General features: G+C 38.8%; 1 protein-coding gene and 1 long non-coding RNA gene across 2 annotated transcripts; both read right to left on the reverse strand.

Annotated features, from left to right (window-relative positions):
- Positions 1–8,068: 8,068 nt before the first annotated feature.
- On the reverse strand, positions 8,069–8,579 carry LOC148696416 (uncharacterized). The gene is made up of 2 exons (XR_015963671.1): positions 8,458–8,579; positions 8,069–8,300 (listed from the first exon to the last, which is right to left on the reverse strand). It is a non-coding gene; the product is annotated as an uncharacterized LOC148696416 (long non-coding RNA).
- A 3,280-nt stretch (positions 8,580–11,859) lies between these two features.
- On the reverse strand, positions 11,860–15,761 carry LOC137710685 (ubiquitin carboxyl-terminal hydrolase 3). The gene is made up of 9 exons (XM_068449784.2): positions 15,532–15,761; positions 14,645–14,776; positions 14,463–14,501; positions 13,977–14,082; positions 13,140–13,198; positions 12,961–13,035; positions 12,795–12,843; positions 12,602–12,678; positions 11,860–12,217 (listed from the first exon to the last, which is right to left on the reverse strand). Exons 1-9 carry the CDS (start codon positions 15,604–15,606, stop codon positions 12,119–12,121), a joined length of 711 nt encoding a protein of 236 aa, XP_068305885.2. The 5' UTR covers positions 15,607–15,761; the 3' UTR covers positions 11,860–12,118.
- Between the last annotated feature and the right edge of the window lie 1,084 nt (positions 15,762–16,845).

The following is a 16,845-nucleotide window of genomic DNA, read 5'->3' on the forward strand; positions in this document are numbered from 1 at the left end:
CCAACATGATTCAAGCCTGTTATTACGATGACCAGGTCGGCTATATCATTTTACAAGGCTTCAATGAAGAAGGAATGCCGACCAGAATCTCTATCCATAAAGCCATCAAGATTGTCCTGATGACTGACACAACATGACGAGACAAACGAAGGGCCGTAGTTTTATCTACGATGGAACGGCTACTGGCCCACTGGCTCACTATATCCAAGCAATTAAATTTTGGCATGAAGTTAATAGAGTTCCTCGTCGAATGGAATAACAGCCCAGAGTTGTCATTCAATAAAATACGGGCTGTACCAGCCAAGCTCGAAGATAATCGACCTAAAGTCAAATATCCTTTAGAAGAGACAAATTTTGGAATGGCCAACGAACCTCGGCCTTTATTTATTAGTTCCTTGTTGATTAGCCTATGAAAGATGAACTTTGTAAATTACTTGAGGAATTTAAAGACTGTCTTGCTTGGAGTTACCATTAGATGCCTGGACTTGATCGAGCACTGGTTGAACACGAACTGTGTATCAAACTTGGATGTAAACCTTTCCACCAACCTCTAAGACGATTCTCGACCAAAGTTCAGCTCGTCATAAAAGACGAACTTGTTCGACTTTTAAAAGCCGGCTTTATTCGAACTGCTCGATACGTCGAATGGTTGGCAAATATTGTCCTAGTCTTAAAGAAAAATGGTGTTTTATGCATCTGCATCAATTTTCGTAATTTAAATTTGGCAACCACTAAAGATGAATATCCAATGCCGATTTCAGATTTATTAATCGATGTCGCAACAAACCACAAGATTTTATCTTTCATGGACGGCCACGCCAGTTACAAGCAAACCACGAGATTTTATCTTTCATGGACAACCACGCCAATTTTATAAAACTGCTTTTGGATGCCTTTGGACACTAGGTACCTACGAATGGTTCGTCATGCCTTTCAAACTTAAGAACACCGACGCCACATATCAACATGCCATGAATACCATTTTCCACGACCTGATTGGCATAACTGTTAAAGTATACATCGACAATGACGTAGTCAAGTCCAAACGTCGTCGAACACAATTAGAGGATCTTCGGCAAACTTTCATCCGCATACGCCAACATAAACTCAAAATGAACCCTGCTAAATGTGTTTTTGGTGTATTTGCAAGAATTTTTTTGGGTTTCCATGTGCATCATCGAGGAATCGAGGTAGATAAGAACAAGGCTCGTGCAATTATCGATGCTCCACCCCCAACGACAAAGAAACAGTTGCAATCCTTGCTCAGCAAGATCAATTTTCTTCGTCAATTTATTTCTAATTCGGCGGGAAAAATGAAAGTTTTTTTCACGCTCCTAAAACTCAAAGATTCTGACCGATTGGAATGGCGAGAAGAACATCAGAATGCCTTTACACAAATTAAGGTTTCTTTCACTAGCCCTCATGTTCTCATGTCGCCTCAGTGTGGTAAGCCTCTCAAGTTGTATATCTCAACTGCCGAAGAATCCATTGGTTGTCTCCGAACACAAGATAACGACTCCGGTCGGGAACATGCCATCTTTTACCTTAGACGAAATCTCAACTAGGCTGAAATAAATTATTCGGCTGTTAAGAAACTATGCTTAGCTCCTATGATGCATGGATACTTCTGTTTGGTCTCGTATTTTGTATTCGATACTTGCCTGATACTCTTAGATACTCATCCGACACGTATCCTGATTAATGGACACGAATTTGACATGATGGATACACGTATCCTACATTTGGGATACACGTATCCGGCTTTTAGGATACATTTACACTTTCAAAAAAGGTAATGAGGAGGAGAAAATTAATAGGAGACATCTATGATTGAAAGTTGCTGAATACAAAGAGATTCCCTTTAATTAAAACCATGAATACGAGACTCACACTTCTTTTACTGTATAAAGAGGATTAGATTTTGAACTTTTCTTCTCTAACAACTCAAATGTACTTGAATTTGAATGATGAATTATGTTTTAAAATGTATATTTTTGTTGCTATCTACATTTTTATTTGTAGCATCCACAACGTATTGCATCTTAATTTTTAGAGATTTTTTGTATCGCTGTGTCGTTGCCGTATTTGTATCTGTATCCATGCTTTATAGCTTGGCTTTATTCTTTGCCGCATCCAAGCCCATGCATCACATCATTGCCTAAATCGATGTTATTCATTACATGCTTACTCGGCCAATAGTCAATGGCAGCATTGGAAAATGGACAATGGCTTCATCTGAATTTAATTTGTAGTATGTTCCCTAAAAAGCCGTCAAAAGTCAAGCCATGGCCGATTTCCTTGCCCAATACCCTTTTCCATACGAATTTGGGGGCAACAATGTAGAAATCAACATGGTGTTAACATGTGACAATTATTGGACGATGTATTTTGACGAGTCTAATACTACGACCTCGGCCTGTGTCGGCATTGTCATCCAATCACCTGACCACTACAGATGATATTTTTCTCTCAAAGTTAGATATCAACTGTACCAACAACCAGGCCGAATACGAAGCCCTTGTTATTGGCCTTAACATTCTTCCTGACTTGAAAGCAGCTCGACTACTTATCCTCAGTAATTCAAAGCTTGTGATTAACTAGCTCAACGGGAATTTCTGTTGCATGAGCTGTACTTTGGCGTCGTATCACATGGTCGCCAACTATTTAGCCAAATCGTTTGTAGGCATCACATTCAAGCATATCTCTCAAATTCATAATACCGATGCTGATAAGTTGGCTCAAATCACCTTCAGAGCATAACTCTTGGGAGGGCAAGGTAGGCTGGGTCACACCAGTTATTTGACGCCTATACCTGGCCTTGGTCAATCAACAAACTCAAACCGAATGACATAATTCAAACACGAGTGATGTCTTTGCCATCATTACTTGAATGAGAGGCTCCTGTAGGTATCTGCACAGTCGAAACGCTGCCAGATGATTGGAGAAAGTCGATCATACGATATCTCGATAATCTTAGTAGCAAACACAACCATAAAACAAGGGTACACGCTACAAATTATGTGGTATACCAGAACGAATTATACCGAAAAGGCGAGGATGGTTTGTTGTTGTTATGTCTCGGCCTAGAATAAGCCAATCAAGTGATCGCTAAAGTTCAAGGAATATGCGGTGCCCATCAATCTGGCTTGAAAATGCATTGATTGCTTCGGTGACACTGATATTTTTGTGATTTCATATGCCGAGTTAATGTCTAAAGAAGTTTGTGATTTCATAGAAGAGAATATTGTAACAAGATTCGGCATTCCATAAATGATTATCACGGATAACAACACGATCTTCACAGCCAATAGATGCAGAGATTACACAACGAATTTGAAAATTCAGCTCGAACAGTCCACGATGTATTACCCACAGGCGAATGGGTAGGCCAAAGCGAGTAACAAAGTTTTGATCGGTATTCAAAAAAATGATAAAGGAAAGGCTTGGCATGTAGCATTTAAAGTTAAATGAGACATTATGGGCATATAGAACTTCACTTCAATCGGCAACAGGAACAACTTCATATACTTTGACCTATGGGCACAATGTAATTTTACCGGTTGAGCTGAGTATAAACTCATTACGAATTATAGAGCAAAATAGTTTATTCACCGTCGAATATAGTCAAGCAATGAGACAGATCTAGAGGAGGCTCGACTTTATGCCTATAATCTGTTATTGGCACATAAAAAGATCACTAAGGGAGCTTATAATTAACGAGTAAAGCAAAAGACTTTCAGCGAAGGTAACTCGGTTTGGCAAACAGTGTTTCTAGTCGGGATCAAGGACCCCAAATTTAGGAAATGGTCGCCGAATTGGGAATGACCGTTTATCGTTCATAAGGTCCTCTGCAAGGGGGCATACCATCTTAAAGATCACACTAGTTTGGTACACAAGTTACCGATTAATGGGAAGTTTTTAAAGAAATATTATCTAGTTACTTGGGAAATGCAATAGTAAAGATTTTTCATTAATATTCATTGGTACTACAAAAGATACATACGAAAATCGAATGGCTCACAGGTCGACACCAAGAACATAATTTATGGGGTCTAAGGAATAAAGGCTTAAAGTGTAGCTTTTAACTCCAGCCACTTTACTTCGCCCATAATGATCTCGACTTGCCGAGTCTTATTGTCAGCCTTCAGCGTTTGTATCCGCTTCGCAATGGCCATGTACTCTGCCAAACGAGGTTTGTTTGCCTCGAAGTCTCTCTCAAGCTCAGAGGCAATGGCAGACCTTTGGGATTAAAATTTGACAATTTGATAGTCGAGATCTACCATTTTCTCTTTCTTCGCTTTCATCGCCTCGAGTTCCAGTAAAATAGCTTTTTGAGCGCCCACCGCAGCTTTGAGATCTTCGTCAGTTTTTAGAGCTTTCTCGAAAATATCAAAATATAGCCGAGTTCGCTTCAAAACGACCGTCAGGTGAACAATGCTTTGATTACTTACCAGACCATCAACTGCAAGGGTTCAAACATTCTCCTACAGAGCCGAGGCTTTTTTTGAAGAGCTTGCAAAGCCGAGAAGGAGATAGTTTCTTGAAGTTTAGTCAGAGCATTGGACTCGGTTAGGGCAACATAAGGGCCAAATGTACTAGCAAGATAGGCATCAAGCTCAACTTCCCTTGAAGGCTGCACAAAAAGAAATATTAGATGAGCAAATCAAAAAAGAAAGGACAACAGAAAAGTGTTTTAAACCTGTCGAGAAGAGTCTTCAGCCATATCTTCTAGGCTATTAGTGGAACCTAGAGAACTTAATGGTCGAGCCTAATGTTTAACACAGCCATGCAATTCATATGGCCGATGAAAGTTATCTATGTTTGATGGCCAAGTGGGCGGCCATGAAATATAGACAACGCCCTTCGGCGCATAAAATTTTCGGTGGAATGAACGACTAGGCATCTGACATTTAATGTTTTGTTTTAGAATTCTAGAATAAATGGTCAAAATCAAGGTCAAGAAAAACTCACAAAGGCATAAGTAACATCTTGAGTAGGGATATGAGGTCTTGATCCTGAGGATGAAACGACGTCTCTGTAGTCGTTTCATGCCCTGCAGAAACTGCTGGCTCGACCACTGGTCTTTCAACAGCCACCTCGGAAGCAGCAATACCAGTTGCGTCAACCAAAGGAAGAGTCACATCTTGGTTGAGACCAATCATTAAAGATACAATGGCCTTTTGCCTTTGTCCAAAGGCAAGGAAGCTGCACTTGGCTACTCAGGTGTTTGAGGGCGCCTCATAAGGGAATCGGCTCGTCAACATATTCTTGATTACAAAGAAATGCTTAACAGGATTAGATTCAGGTTTTTTAGGAGTATATGTAAAGTGTTAAAATATCTCCATATTCGCCTAGAATAAACGGCACAACAGTAGTCTTTGGATTAGATGGAGGAGCCATTAGGGCCAAATTGGCCATCGCCTCGTCCGGAATAGTGTTTAGCTCTGAGTCGACAATGGCTATGTCAATTTAAGGGTTGGCCAAGGGCTGAATTGCAAGTTCCTCGGCCATCGGGTTTTAAGTCAGTTATTCAACCAAGACGGTAGGTTATGCCATTGGTTGTACAGTGATCGTTTGGCCAGCAATTAAAGCCGAGGGATCTGGGAGCGTTTTCATTTATACCACAACAGCAGCAGGACAAGTGACTTCAGGAGTACTCACTCATTCTCCTTCATCCATTTCTGGCGTTTGGCTACTGGGTTTGAAGTATTTAATGAATGAGGATGAGGTTTTTCATCTTTGCTGGGGGCACAATGGTGTTGCATACCAAGATTGGAAAGACCAAGGCATGCATGGAGGTAGCAACCGAAATTGCAACTACCTTTTTTAGAGGTGGGGCAAGTTTTTTCTTCGTCGCGACCATCACCACTACTTCAGAACGTTTGATCGAATGAACAGCTAGATAAACTGAAGAGAAATTAACGGCGAAGACAATCAATTGAATGCATTAAAATATGTAAAAATTGATAAATACCTTGAGCCACCTCGACCGGTGTGCCAAAAAATCCTTAATATAAACGGTCCACCAGTCAACGAAGGTACGGGTATCATGAGTCCCAAGAGAATATGGTCGAAGACAGAATCTGGTGCACCATTCTTCAAATTCTTTCTCTGCTTCGTTACATTCCTTTTTTAAGGAGCCGAAAAGTCGTTTTCAGAAGAGAGTGAGAAGTGAGTAAAGGCAAGGGACAACCCTGTAGATAACCAAGTTGCCGAGCTAAGAAGTGTGGATGGTATACTTCCTAGTTAGCTCCACGCGCGTTGCAACCAAACGGAAGGTCACGAGCCAGCAAAAATGATCCTTAGTTTTGCCGAAAAGTTGTGTCTTTAGTTTCTTTCCAAACTGATGTTGGGAGATGGATGAAGAAGGGATAATTTCTTTGACGGCATATCAGAATTTTGTCGTTAAGAAAGTCGTCTAGGCCGAAGAAGTATGTGAATATTTCTTCGACCGAGTAGGTTAGGGATGGTCGAGGGGCCAAGAAGAGGTCCATGGCTTCAAAAGAATCAAAGCCAAGACATTTTGGCCTTAAGGTTGTAAACTAAACCTATAACCAGAGTTGGAAGACCCATAATGGTTTCTTCTGGTGTAGGTCGATTTTCTCGACTGTGGCTTCGGCAAGGCATCGTGTGAGATTGGTAAGAATGGCAAGGCTGAACACCAAGTGATGAGCACTAGCCAGAGCCTCGGCCACTGGCATGTTCTTAATAAGGTACTTGTTTGACTTTGTACAAAAGATGAACTTATTGTACCAATAAAATAAGAAGGCTTCATGTTCTCCTTTCTTGAGGCCATCTTTGTCTTGACCAGCAAAGTAAGTGATGAGCGTGTTATAGTTAAAGAAGTTTTTGTGAAGTTTGCTTGCCTCATCCTTTGACACTTCTTAATCTTTTTTTCTTTAGAACCTCGTAAGTTCGTTCCTCAAAGACCATTTTCAAGTCCAGGTCGAATTGATACTTAGAAAGGACGGTATCAATTGGAAGGCCACTTAGGGAGGTGTACATCTAATACGGTCACCCCTATAGGGCCAAGAGGAAGTATCATGTTGTTGGTAGTCGTACACCAGAAAATTAGAGCGGCCATCAAGAGTTCTTGGTCCATGATGATCTCAATTGTTGAGAGTTTGATGGCATCAAAGATATCAAGTTCCTTCCAGGTAGTGCCGAAATGAGGTTCTATTCGGTTTACCCAAGCAACCCAAGCCACGGGAGTAGATGACCATGATCCTTGGGGTTTAGCCAAATTCCATTTTTACCAATCATGGCCTTGGAAAATAAGGTTTAAACAGTGCTTCTTCAACATCTCATTAATGGGTTCTAGGATGTTGTCCTTCAATAAAGGTCCCAGAGCTTGGTGGGAAAGGACTGTTTCATCTTCAAAACGGAGAGATTTGATGGCATTATGATCTATGAAGTCGCGACATTTGTCGCATTCTTCTGCAACCTTGGTAATGAAAGTGTTGATAGCCATTAGAGCAAGGGTTTTGAGGTTTTCTGGGTTTCAAAAAAATTGACAGCAAGATGGCAAGACTTCTAGGATTTCTTGAGAGTGTAAAATTAGAATAAGGCAGGAACTAGTATTTATAGGCAATTAGGAAAGAAGATCGATGGTCTCAGATTCAAAAGTTGTGGGGTAAATGCATAAATGTTTTGCAATCATTCCAAAAATCTAGTTGAATGGGCCAAAAAGCATGCAAATCGAGGTTGCATAATTGTGTGTAATGACGAACTTTAAGGCACAATCATTATGAAGAGACGTTTCGACGTTTATGCATTTGGAAGTGTTCATTGAATTTTTCCTCATCACAGTCGGAGGAGACAAAAATTATCTGAAACTCTTTGCCTTCCACTCAAAGCATTTCATAAACTCTCACCATCTGAGAGGTAAGAGCCCTACAAGGCCCACACGAATTTGCAGAGAAGTAGAGGCACACCATCTTCCCATTACATGAGGATAAGGGTACCTAATAATCTCGTAATTAAAACAAGATTATGTTTTAATTATCATTATCAAGATAAAAAGTTCACCTCTGAAATTGAAGGCATGTTTTTCTATGCTACAAACCTACTTGAAAATCACGTTCCAATATTTTCATGAAATTAAAACATCTTCAACATCTAACAACTGAAATAAATTATGACAGAATGAAACAAAAGGAAGACGCGGAATCTTTTGGAGACAATGTACATGCATTTCTTTCACTAGATAGAAAGAACTCAACACCTTCAAATTCAAGGACAGTCGCTATATTGCTGCTATGCACTGCCATCATAACTACAAGCAAAGTATAGCCTCCACCCTTCACGAATGAAACGAAAAGAAAGCATGATATTCACACAAGTAGCTAGACTTTAAAATTTTAAATCTTACATATGTTTTTGCTAGTAATTATGCTTTGAAAAAAGGGGTTGATTGTCAAATCAAACGGAAAAAAAATTGCATAAATCGATTCATACCTTAGTTGGAGGATTCAAAACTTCAAAATCATCATCTTCATCTTTCAAAAAGAGCTTGTCTTTCTCTATGAGAACGTCTTAGAGTTTTAGCTAGAATGAACGGAGGATAAAGATTCGGTGATAATAGGTTTGATTATTGGATATGCGTTTGTTGATAAATTTTAGTTTTATTGTTGTTTGGGCCCAAAGTATTTGGCCCAAAATAATACTTTGGGCTGAGCCTAGAACTATTCTTGATCCAATAAGGAATATCGGGAATGTTCTTTGCTATGGGCCAAGTCTATAAGAGTTCGGCCGAATCTTATCAGAAGATGGTTTTGCCTGGATAAGGGTGAAGTGGTCGAATCCTAGTGTAATAAGGATTCTTTAGAAGTTAAGGATGCTTCGAATCATAAAATATGCCGAGAATCAAGACTTAAATCTGAGTGATTAAAGAGCTTGATTCAAAATCCTATGGGAGTTAAGATTGGTCGAAACCTAATCAGATTAGGATGAGGAATTCTAGTCCGAGTAAAATTCTAACTTGGTTATTAAGGAAATTGCTGCCATAAATAGAGAAGGGAGTGCATCATTCTAACCCTCTCCAATTCAATACACAACTGCCCACAAACTTCTCAAACACGTTGAGATTTTTATTTTCTTTTCTCCCACCAAAACTTCTTCAGTTTGGATAAACAGTACTATGGAGGCAACCGGCGACATCTTCCATTTGGAAAAACAGCACAAAAGCCATAGAATTAGCCGACCAAGAAGCACATTCAGTGTGGATAAACAGCACTACTTCGAGATCGACTGATTATCTATCCAAGTCTCAGTCAACAAGGATTTCCGTGTCCTTCTTGGAATAGGTCATCTCATCAGCTTTCTCGGCGAAGTGATGTGTTATCAGGCTCATCACATTGAAAGCTGAGTTTATTTTATGATTGGATATTCGCAAGTACATTTTAGAGTTTGGCATTCAGACGATCAAACCACATTTACAATCAAAACACTTATCTCTTTTGAGTTTTTGTGTCTGTACAATCTAATACTAGTTCTGTGTACTTATATTTGCACAAATATAATTACTAAGACCGAACCCGGCGCCAACGATTCATGAACTTCGAAGAAACTAGCAGCCTTGTCTTCAGGCTATAGAACCCAAAGGCTGAGATGAGTTCCTTCCTCGACTACAATCGCAAGACTCCTAAACCCTAAAACTTCCTAAACGAAAAACTCTTCATTCTTTCTAACCGCCTTGTGTGGGTTTAGAAAGTAAGGCTATTGTTATAGTCCGACAACCAAACTTATCTATAGTTCGACTCGCTTAATCCATTATCATCCTTTCATTGAAAAATAAAATCTTGCAAATGTCGGTTAGACCAGTTGGTCAAGGCAGTGTGCGCACCCTTGCACCCAAGTTCGAATTCTCCTCCCATAGATTAAAGTATTATGTAGACTAGAGTAGTTTAGAATATTGATTTGTCAAAATAGTCTTAGTAATATTTTATGATTGAGGTTCAAGTACACTAAACTACATAAATTTTGTATAAAGCATAAGGTCTCATGGCTTATGTAAACTAAATTTGAAGGAGTTTTGATTTAATCTGGACATTCGGGTGATGCTTTTGTTACTCCAGTAGGTGTTAAATTCTACATTTGATTGCAGCACTTAAAGTAGGCATGAAGAAAACGCGAATGAAACAAAGCCGGAAACTGCAAAACGATCCTAAGTCTGCCGGCACATGAATAATAGTCAAATTATGTATGCCTTTTGTGAATCTGAAAATGGACTAGACTCTTCGTCGTGTCAGTAATGTTACATTGCTTAAGAATTTAAAGTTGAATGGATGGAGAAACTGATGTCGTCGTATACTTTTTGTGAGTAGACTTGTTTTAGATCGTTGCTCTGTTAGCTGCAATAGTGGTTTGGTATCAACGTCAAGAAGATGATGAAAGTGATGATGATGGAAGCGAAGAGGAAGAGAAGAAATGGAAGAGGAAGATGAAAGCGAAGAAGATGATGGAAGGGAAGTAGATGATGGCAGTGAAGAGGATGATGAAAGCGAAGCAGATGATATCCTTGCTACTGAAATTGTGAGGTTGGCTAACGCTCTTACCAAGTTGATGCAATCTTTTAACTAAAAAATGACCGACTGTTGATGACGTATATTCTGAAGTGACTGCAGTTCCAGATTTAGATGAAGCTGACGGTTGGGAAGCTATGGAATTGTTTCTGAACGACGAAATCAAGTTCCACGTCTTGAAGAAAATTCCCCATAAAAAAGAAAGACCTTGATCATGAAATTCCTGCCGAAAGCGTATAAACTTTGGTTTTGTTAAATGCTGGAATAGGAGTTTATCATGAAAACTTTTGGTGTAATTGGCTCGTGGGAATGAAGTTCTAAATCATGGGGTTTAATTGATTATTTCCTCATCACGTCGTGTTGGGTCTAAGATCATGAATAATGCCTAAACTCCTTGTGCAAGTCCCTTCAAAGGATCATGAATAATGCCTAAACTCCTTGTGTAAGTCCCTTCAAAGGCCGCTTCAGATGGCCCTTTGAAAACAAATCATAATTTGACACGCACATAAATGGTTCAAAATCCACAAAACCCTCTCTTATCAATTAGCCAAGACCTCAACTGCAATAACCTTTTCCGGTCTCTCTCCGTCCTCAATGGTTTGACACTCACGGCGGTTGTTATTGCTTTGCTGGCAGCACCACCATTGCTGGTGATCTTCAGCAAGGTGTTGGTACCAGCAGCAGTTGCAATGCTTCTGCTGACTACCGGCCTTGTTATGTCCGGAGGGCTTGGGGCAACCGCGATGGTGGTATTTTACTGGGCTTACAATTATGTGACAGGACAGCACCCAGTTGGCGCTGACAAACTTGGACCGGCTGGCTTCAACGTTGGCATGCAATGTTAGGAACATCAAGAACCAACGAGCAGAGCAGTCCAGGCAGCATCCGAAATGATACACAGTACACATGATGATGGACATCAAACGAAGACTAAAATATGACAATTGGTTGCAACGGCCAAGAAAGAACTAGTGTGTAATAGTTGTTCACTCTGAGCTCTTACTTTAGTTCCATACCAATCCCTGAGGCTCGGTTTCTATGCATTCTCTTCGAAATATTCTGAGCACGCCGTGCAAATGACCATAAAATCTAATTATCTAGCATGCTGTCACACCAATGCAATAGACACATTTCACGCCGTACAATCATACTCATTTGACACTCTAGGGAACTAGAAGTTGGAAATGAGTTTGGTTTTGGTTTTGGTTTCCCGAGATCATTAACACTGCATGATTAAGAAAAGGAATTGTTATTGCCACTCCAAAAATCTCATTCTACACTCCAAACCTTCTATATTTGAAAAGAAAAATACACTTGTGAGGAGTGTAAAATGAGATTTTTGGAATGTCAATAACACTTCCCTTATGAAAACACGGAACTCTATTCTATGCCCAACAGGCGTGATCGGTACACACCAAGGCTATAGTCAGAATTTCACAGCCAGTTTAATGCAGTTGAGTAAGCTTATGCTATAGATGCTAGCACACATGTTAACCAGGAAAAACAAAATCTGTTCAGTGTAAAGATGCGTACATCAAGTGCTACCACTGCATTAAACTTTTGACCACTTTTGAAGGACATGGATGCATTCCAACTTAAGAAAACCCACCGGATTTCTTTGAAATTGCAATCACATTGAAGTTGAGGGAGTCGGGATTTTTCTGGATCATGCCCTGTATGACTTTAGCTGCATCCTGTTATGCAATAAAAAACTTATCAAAATGGGTGATGAAGGGCTGCAAACTGTACACAAAGACTCGGGTAGAAGGCCAACACGTTCCCACTTGAAATGAGCCAAACTAAACACATGAGAATAACTAATTAAACTGTTATGATCGAATTTTCCAAAACAGACGCATTAACTTTTAAATCAGTTCAAAACAGTTTCAATTATAATTTCTTCTCTCCCTCAAAACTTCATCCATTTATAATCTTAGGATATTATGCCACTTCCCTCTCTTTACTTGACCAAAAAAAGGAAAGTTTACTAAATGGACAGTTAAAACTTTTTATATGTTTAGGCATTGATTGTGTGTTCTTCCTCTAATTCTCAGAGAGCACAGTGGCATCTTAAATACCTGCAATAAACTATCAGGTGAAGACAGACCGTGAGAGATTGGACCTGACTTCCTCCCATCAAGCTCATAAAGCTCCCCTACATATTAAAAGATGATATTGAAATCACAAATCATACAGTAGGGTAAAAAAACTCTTCAAGAACCATCTCTGATCAATTAAGTCATTAATAAACAGATATAGAAAAAGCATTACCGTCCACGCATGCAAAGCAAATAAAGTGAGTGTCCACATTGTCGGATGCCTGCAAAGAAACAGGGTTAGACATGAGAAGTACAAACCATCTGAACCAAACAGAAGAAAAGAAAAGTGGAGAGCTTGGTACTTTATATAATATTCTATGCTACTTAAAATATATCACCTCTGTATCGCCACCATGAGCTGCTACTGAATGAGCAACTTCCATTTCTGTGTCACTTTCAAGGAATGCTGCACGCTACATTTGTATGAAAAATAGATGACAATAAGAGGCAAGAAGAATAATATGGCTCTATTGGTCAAACTGAAAGAACAAAATAATGAGGGAAAGGAAAATAGAACCTGCAATGGATCCATGCTTGCAGTTTTTTTGAAAAACCTATCCAAGAATGAATCCTCAACTGAAAAGAAAAAGGGGATAACATGGAAAAAAGAACTGTGATTAAAATTTAAAAAGAAATAGTAAGCAATCGTCCAGAAAGAAATTAATTCATTAATTTTGGCTTCAACGGGGAAGCATGTTTTCCAAGGTTGCATACTTAACAAAAATCAAGCTCATTCCTCCACAGGAATTACTTAAGGGAACAATTTTGGTATCTAGAACTCTCTGGTTTCGGGATTCTATATCCCTAATTTCCACAGCTAGGTGGTCCACAAACATGTACTGTCCTAGTTAGAAACTAGAATGGCACACACCTGGGTGATAATTACCAAGAAGCTCATTTCCAATGGTATGCTACTTTCCCCAGGTATTCTATATTATTAATTATCTTTTTAATTATATATATTTTTTTTTTTTTTTTTTTTTTTTTTTTTTTTTTTTTGAAACTAGTGTCTCCGGATCTTTGACCCGACTAATCACTAGGCCCCCTGCCTGACCCCACAACATTTAGGGAGCTAGAAACTCCAGCAATTGCTAGGTGGGTACCTTGAGAGGTGTCGAACCCCAGACCTCTTGGTAGCAAACCAAGGGCCTGACCATTAGACTAAACACTCTTAGGTTTTTAATTATATTGATGAACCGTTTTGCATTTTCGAAAAGCAGGGTGATCCAAATGTTGTTAGGTAAGAGAAACAGGAATACGAGAAAAAAGAAAGCCAAAGGACGGAGAACGCATAGCTTCCATGAATAAATCTAATCAGAACTTACCCATAACAGGAAAACAGTATAGAACTTACCAAGTTTGATCTCTGACGTGATATTTCCAACAGCATGAAGAAGCCCAATAGTTCCACAAGCATTGCCCACAGTTTGTTTCATAAAATAAACACTACCCTTGGGTTCCTACAGCCGGGATATGCATTGCAAAACATCTACTTAAATCATACTACTTCAAATCAAGACAGAATGTATTTCAATACAAAATTCTCTTTTGATCAGTAAATCATTGGAAACACAAAGCAAACCAAGTACGCAAGAAGTCAGTAAAACGAATTAACACAATCGAAAATAAGTGAGCATGATAAGAAAACATAAAACATAGTTGAATCTGAACATAAATTTCAATACACAACTGATCTCTCAATAGTTACTATCATCGCATGAATATGCAGATACGCACCATCCACATATATGCAGAGAGAGATCACAGGTCCAACAACCCGCGCAAGAATACAAGGTTTTCATTTTATAGAGAGCATCCAATCAAATTTCCTATCACTCACCTGTTTTTCATTTGCCTGCATCATTCTCTCTTCTTCAGTCTGAAAAGTATAGAAACATCCCTCAAATCAAGAGACAACTAGATTTAATATTGTTCAAGAAAGACAGATGCCGAGAGCTTAAGTTGCACACCAACCATAAAGTTTAGAATTATGAACTTGTACTTCAAGGAAAGAGACAAAACCTTTGCGGTTAGAGGATAAAGAAACAGGACAGCAAGTACAGGCTTCGGAACCATTTCTAAGAGTTCTCCATCCAACCCGTAAACATCAAAGCATTCTGCCTCATCCTCTTGAAGACCCAGGCCCCAAAGGAACTGCAATGACCAAATATATTTCTTACATTTGATTTTGGTATTTTGCACAATGAGGTAAACCATTGTAAAGTACAATGGTGCAAATGGTGCTCTTCCTGAATATATCACTTTACAAAAAATTATAAATCTAATCTGCAACATAACACACAAACGAGAGTACATGTAATTAAAACGACGAAGAATAGTATTTTCCAACTTCTGTTCTTTATTTAGGAGGTTGTATTATTTGCTGAATTTGATCATTTAACAGCTGATAGAATAGTCCAGACACTTTTCCACTTTTCTTCAGTGCAAATGATTTTCGCTACTCGTTACCTTTTAATTTCGCCGACCCCACTGAGTGGGATAAGGCATTGTTGTTGTTGTTGTATTACATTTTAATTTCGAATACCAAATTCCCGTTTAGCTTTCTATCAAAAGCAAATGTTTACTTAATATTCACCAACTGGGTCTCCCTCGCTAAAATTTTTGGTACAAAGGAAACCGATACGTCTTCAGCATACTTGATCATCTCTTTGCCACCTGTTAATCACAAACTAGAACCCTAATTCCAGAAGAATCAAAAGGCTCCATCTTCCACATCAAATTCGCACCAAACCCTAGCTCTCCGTTTTGCTCCCAAGAAAAAATTAAACTATTTTATTTTCTTTTCCGACGTTTTCTCGAGAAACAAACAGAGGATAATCTAGAAAATACAAAAATAATTACGATTAATTTAATTTTTGCTTGAAAGGGAAGGCGATTGTTTGAAGTACCTGGTTCATAACATCAGGGTTAGCTTCGAGAGGAAGCCATCTCTTAGCCGACGGGGCTTCGTCGAAAGTAGCCATGGCTTTCTTTCTCTCTCTCTCTCTCTCTCTCTCTCTCTCTCCCCCCGATTCGATTTTATATTCTTTGTGCCTTTCCGTTTGGTGAGGTTTGAAGCTGGACAATCTGGGATTTTGCGAAACGCTGTTTTGGGTTAATATATAGGTTTGGGGCGGTGGGTTTCAAATAGGGCTTTCCACTTGATACACTGTTTATCAATTCACCTAAGGCCTTACGTTGCGAATGTCCCCCATTTCAAGGCCCATGCCCAGTGTGATGGTACCATTTCCCAAAGTTTTTGGGCGTTTTTAGAGATTTTAACCCGATCTGGGCCAATTATGTTATCTCTAATAAAAAAGACTAAACATAATTCCGCTAAGAATTATAGCTTATAAAAAATTATTTTTAAATAAATAGATGTCAGGCCATATTCATATACAATCTCCAACCAAGATGCTAAACATAGCGCCTCAATAATTTATTATTTTTAAGTTTATATTTTAAATTTATTGGTTAATTTAATTAAACTATATGTTTTCAAATTTTGGCGTTGAATTTGAATTAATTATTGCAATTGAGGAGCTAGCCCCAAAAAAAGGGCTTAGAAAGGGGCTACATTTGTCCAGCTTGATGCCCGTTTGGCCAAATAACGGTCTGGTGGGTTCCATAGAATTATAGCCATGTCATTTGTTGGAGATGAGTTTTGGACAAATTAAGCCATTTTTTGGCTTTTGGACACTTAGCCCTCTCTATTGGAGATGGCGTTAGTATTACTTATCAGAGTATAAATTCTACATAGGAAAAAAAAAAAGAATTTTACATTTCTTTATAAGTAATTGAGCTAATTTCTATATTGTCAATTTGTTTTATAGTGAAATCTCAACTTTATTCAATTACAGTATAGTGGTATTCCTCTTCACTTGTAAGTAAGAGGTCTTAGGTTTGAATTTTGTAATGGCAAGTTCAAAACCAATTTAATCTTTCATCCCTTAGTGTAAATATCTCATTGCATCAACAAAAACAAAAAGATTTTTAACCCAACCTGTAGTTCAAGTGATTAAGACCATTTATCGTTACATCTTAGTTTATAGACTTGATTCTTCTCTCCCACTATTTGCTTGAATAAACAAGATTATAATTTTTCTTTTGGCTTTTAGATTTGTAAAGGGTCGAGCATGCTCGTGTGCTCTCGAGGGCGGTTAAAACAGTGCACACGACCAAAAATCATCATCGAGACTCTTGGTTATTAGACGATCTTCGGT

This window comes from Pyrus communis, chromosome 6, assembly GCF_041283825.1.
Source record: "Pyrus communis isolate YQ-2024b chromosome 6, ASM4128382v1, whole genome shotgun sequence".
Classification (NCBI taxonomy): domain Eukaryota; kingdom Viridiplantae; phylum Streptophyta; class Magnoliopsida; order Rosales; family Rosaceae; genus Pyrus; species Pyrus communis.

What these genes read in the sequence shown, in the direction of transcription:
- LOC137710685 (XM_068449784.2), bottom strand. Translation starts at nt 15,606, where the DNA reads ATGGCTACTTTCGACGAAGCCCCGTCGGCTAAGAGATGGCTTCCTCTC. An exon ending in CTCATGGTGGCGATACAGAG is followed by an intron (nt 12,844 to 12,960) that starts GTGATATATTTT and finishes GTTTCTTTGCAG; the next exon opens with GCATCCGACAATGTGGACAC. An exon ending in TTGCTTTGCATGCGTGGACG is followed by an intron (nt 12,679 to 12,794) that starts GTAATGCTTTTT and finishes TTTAATATGTAG; the next exon opens with GGGAGCTTTATGAGCTTGAT.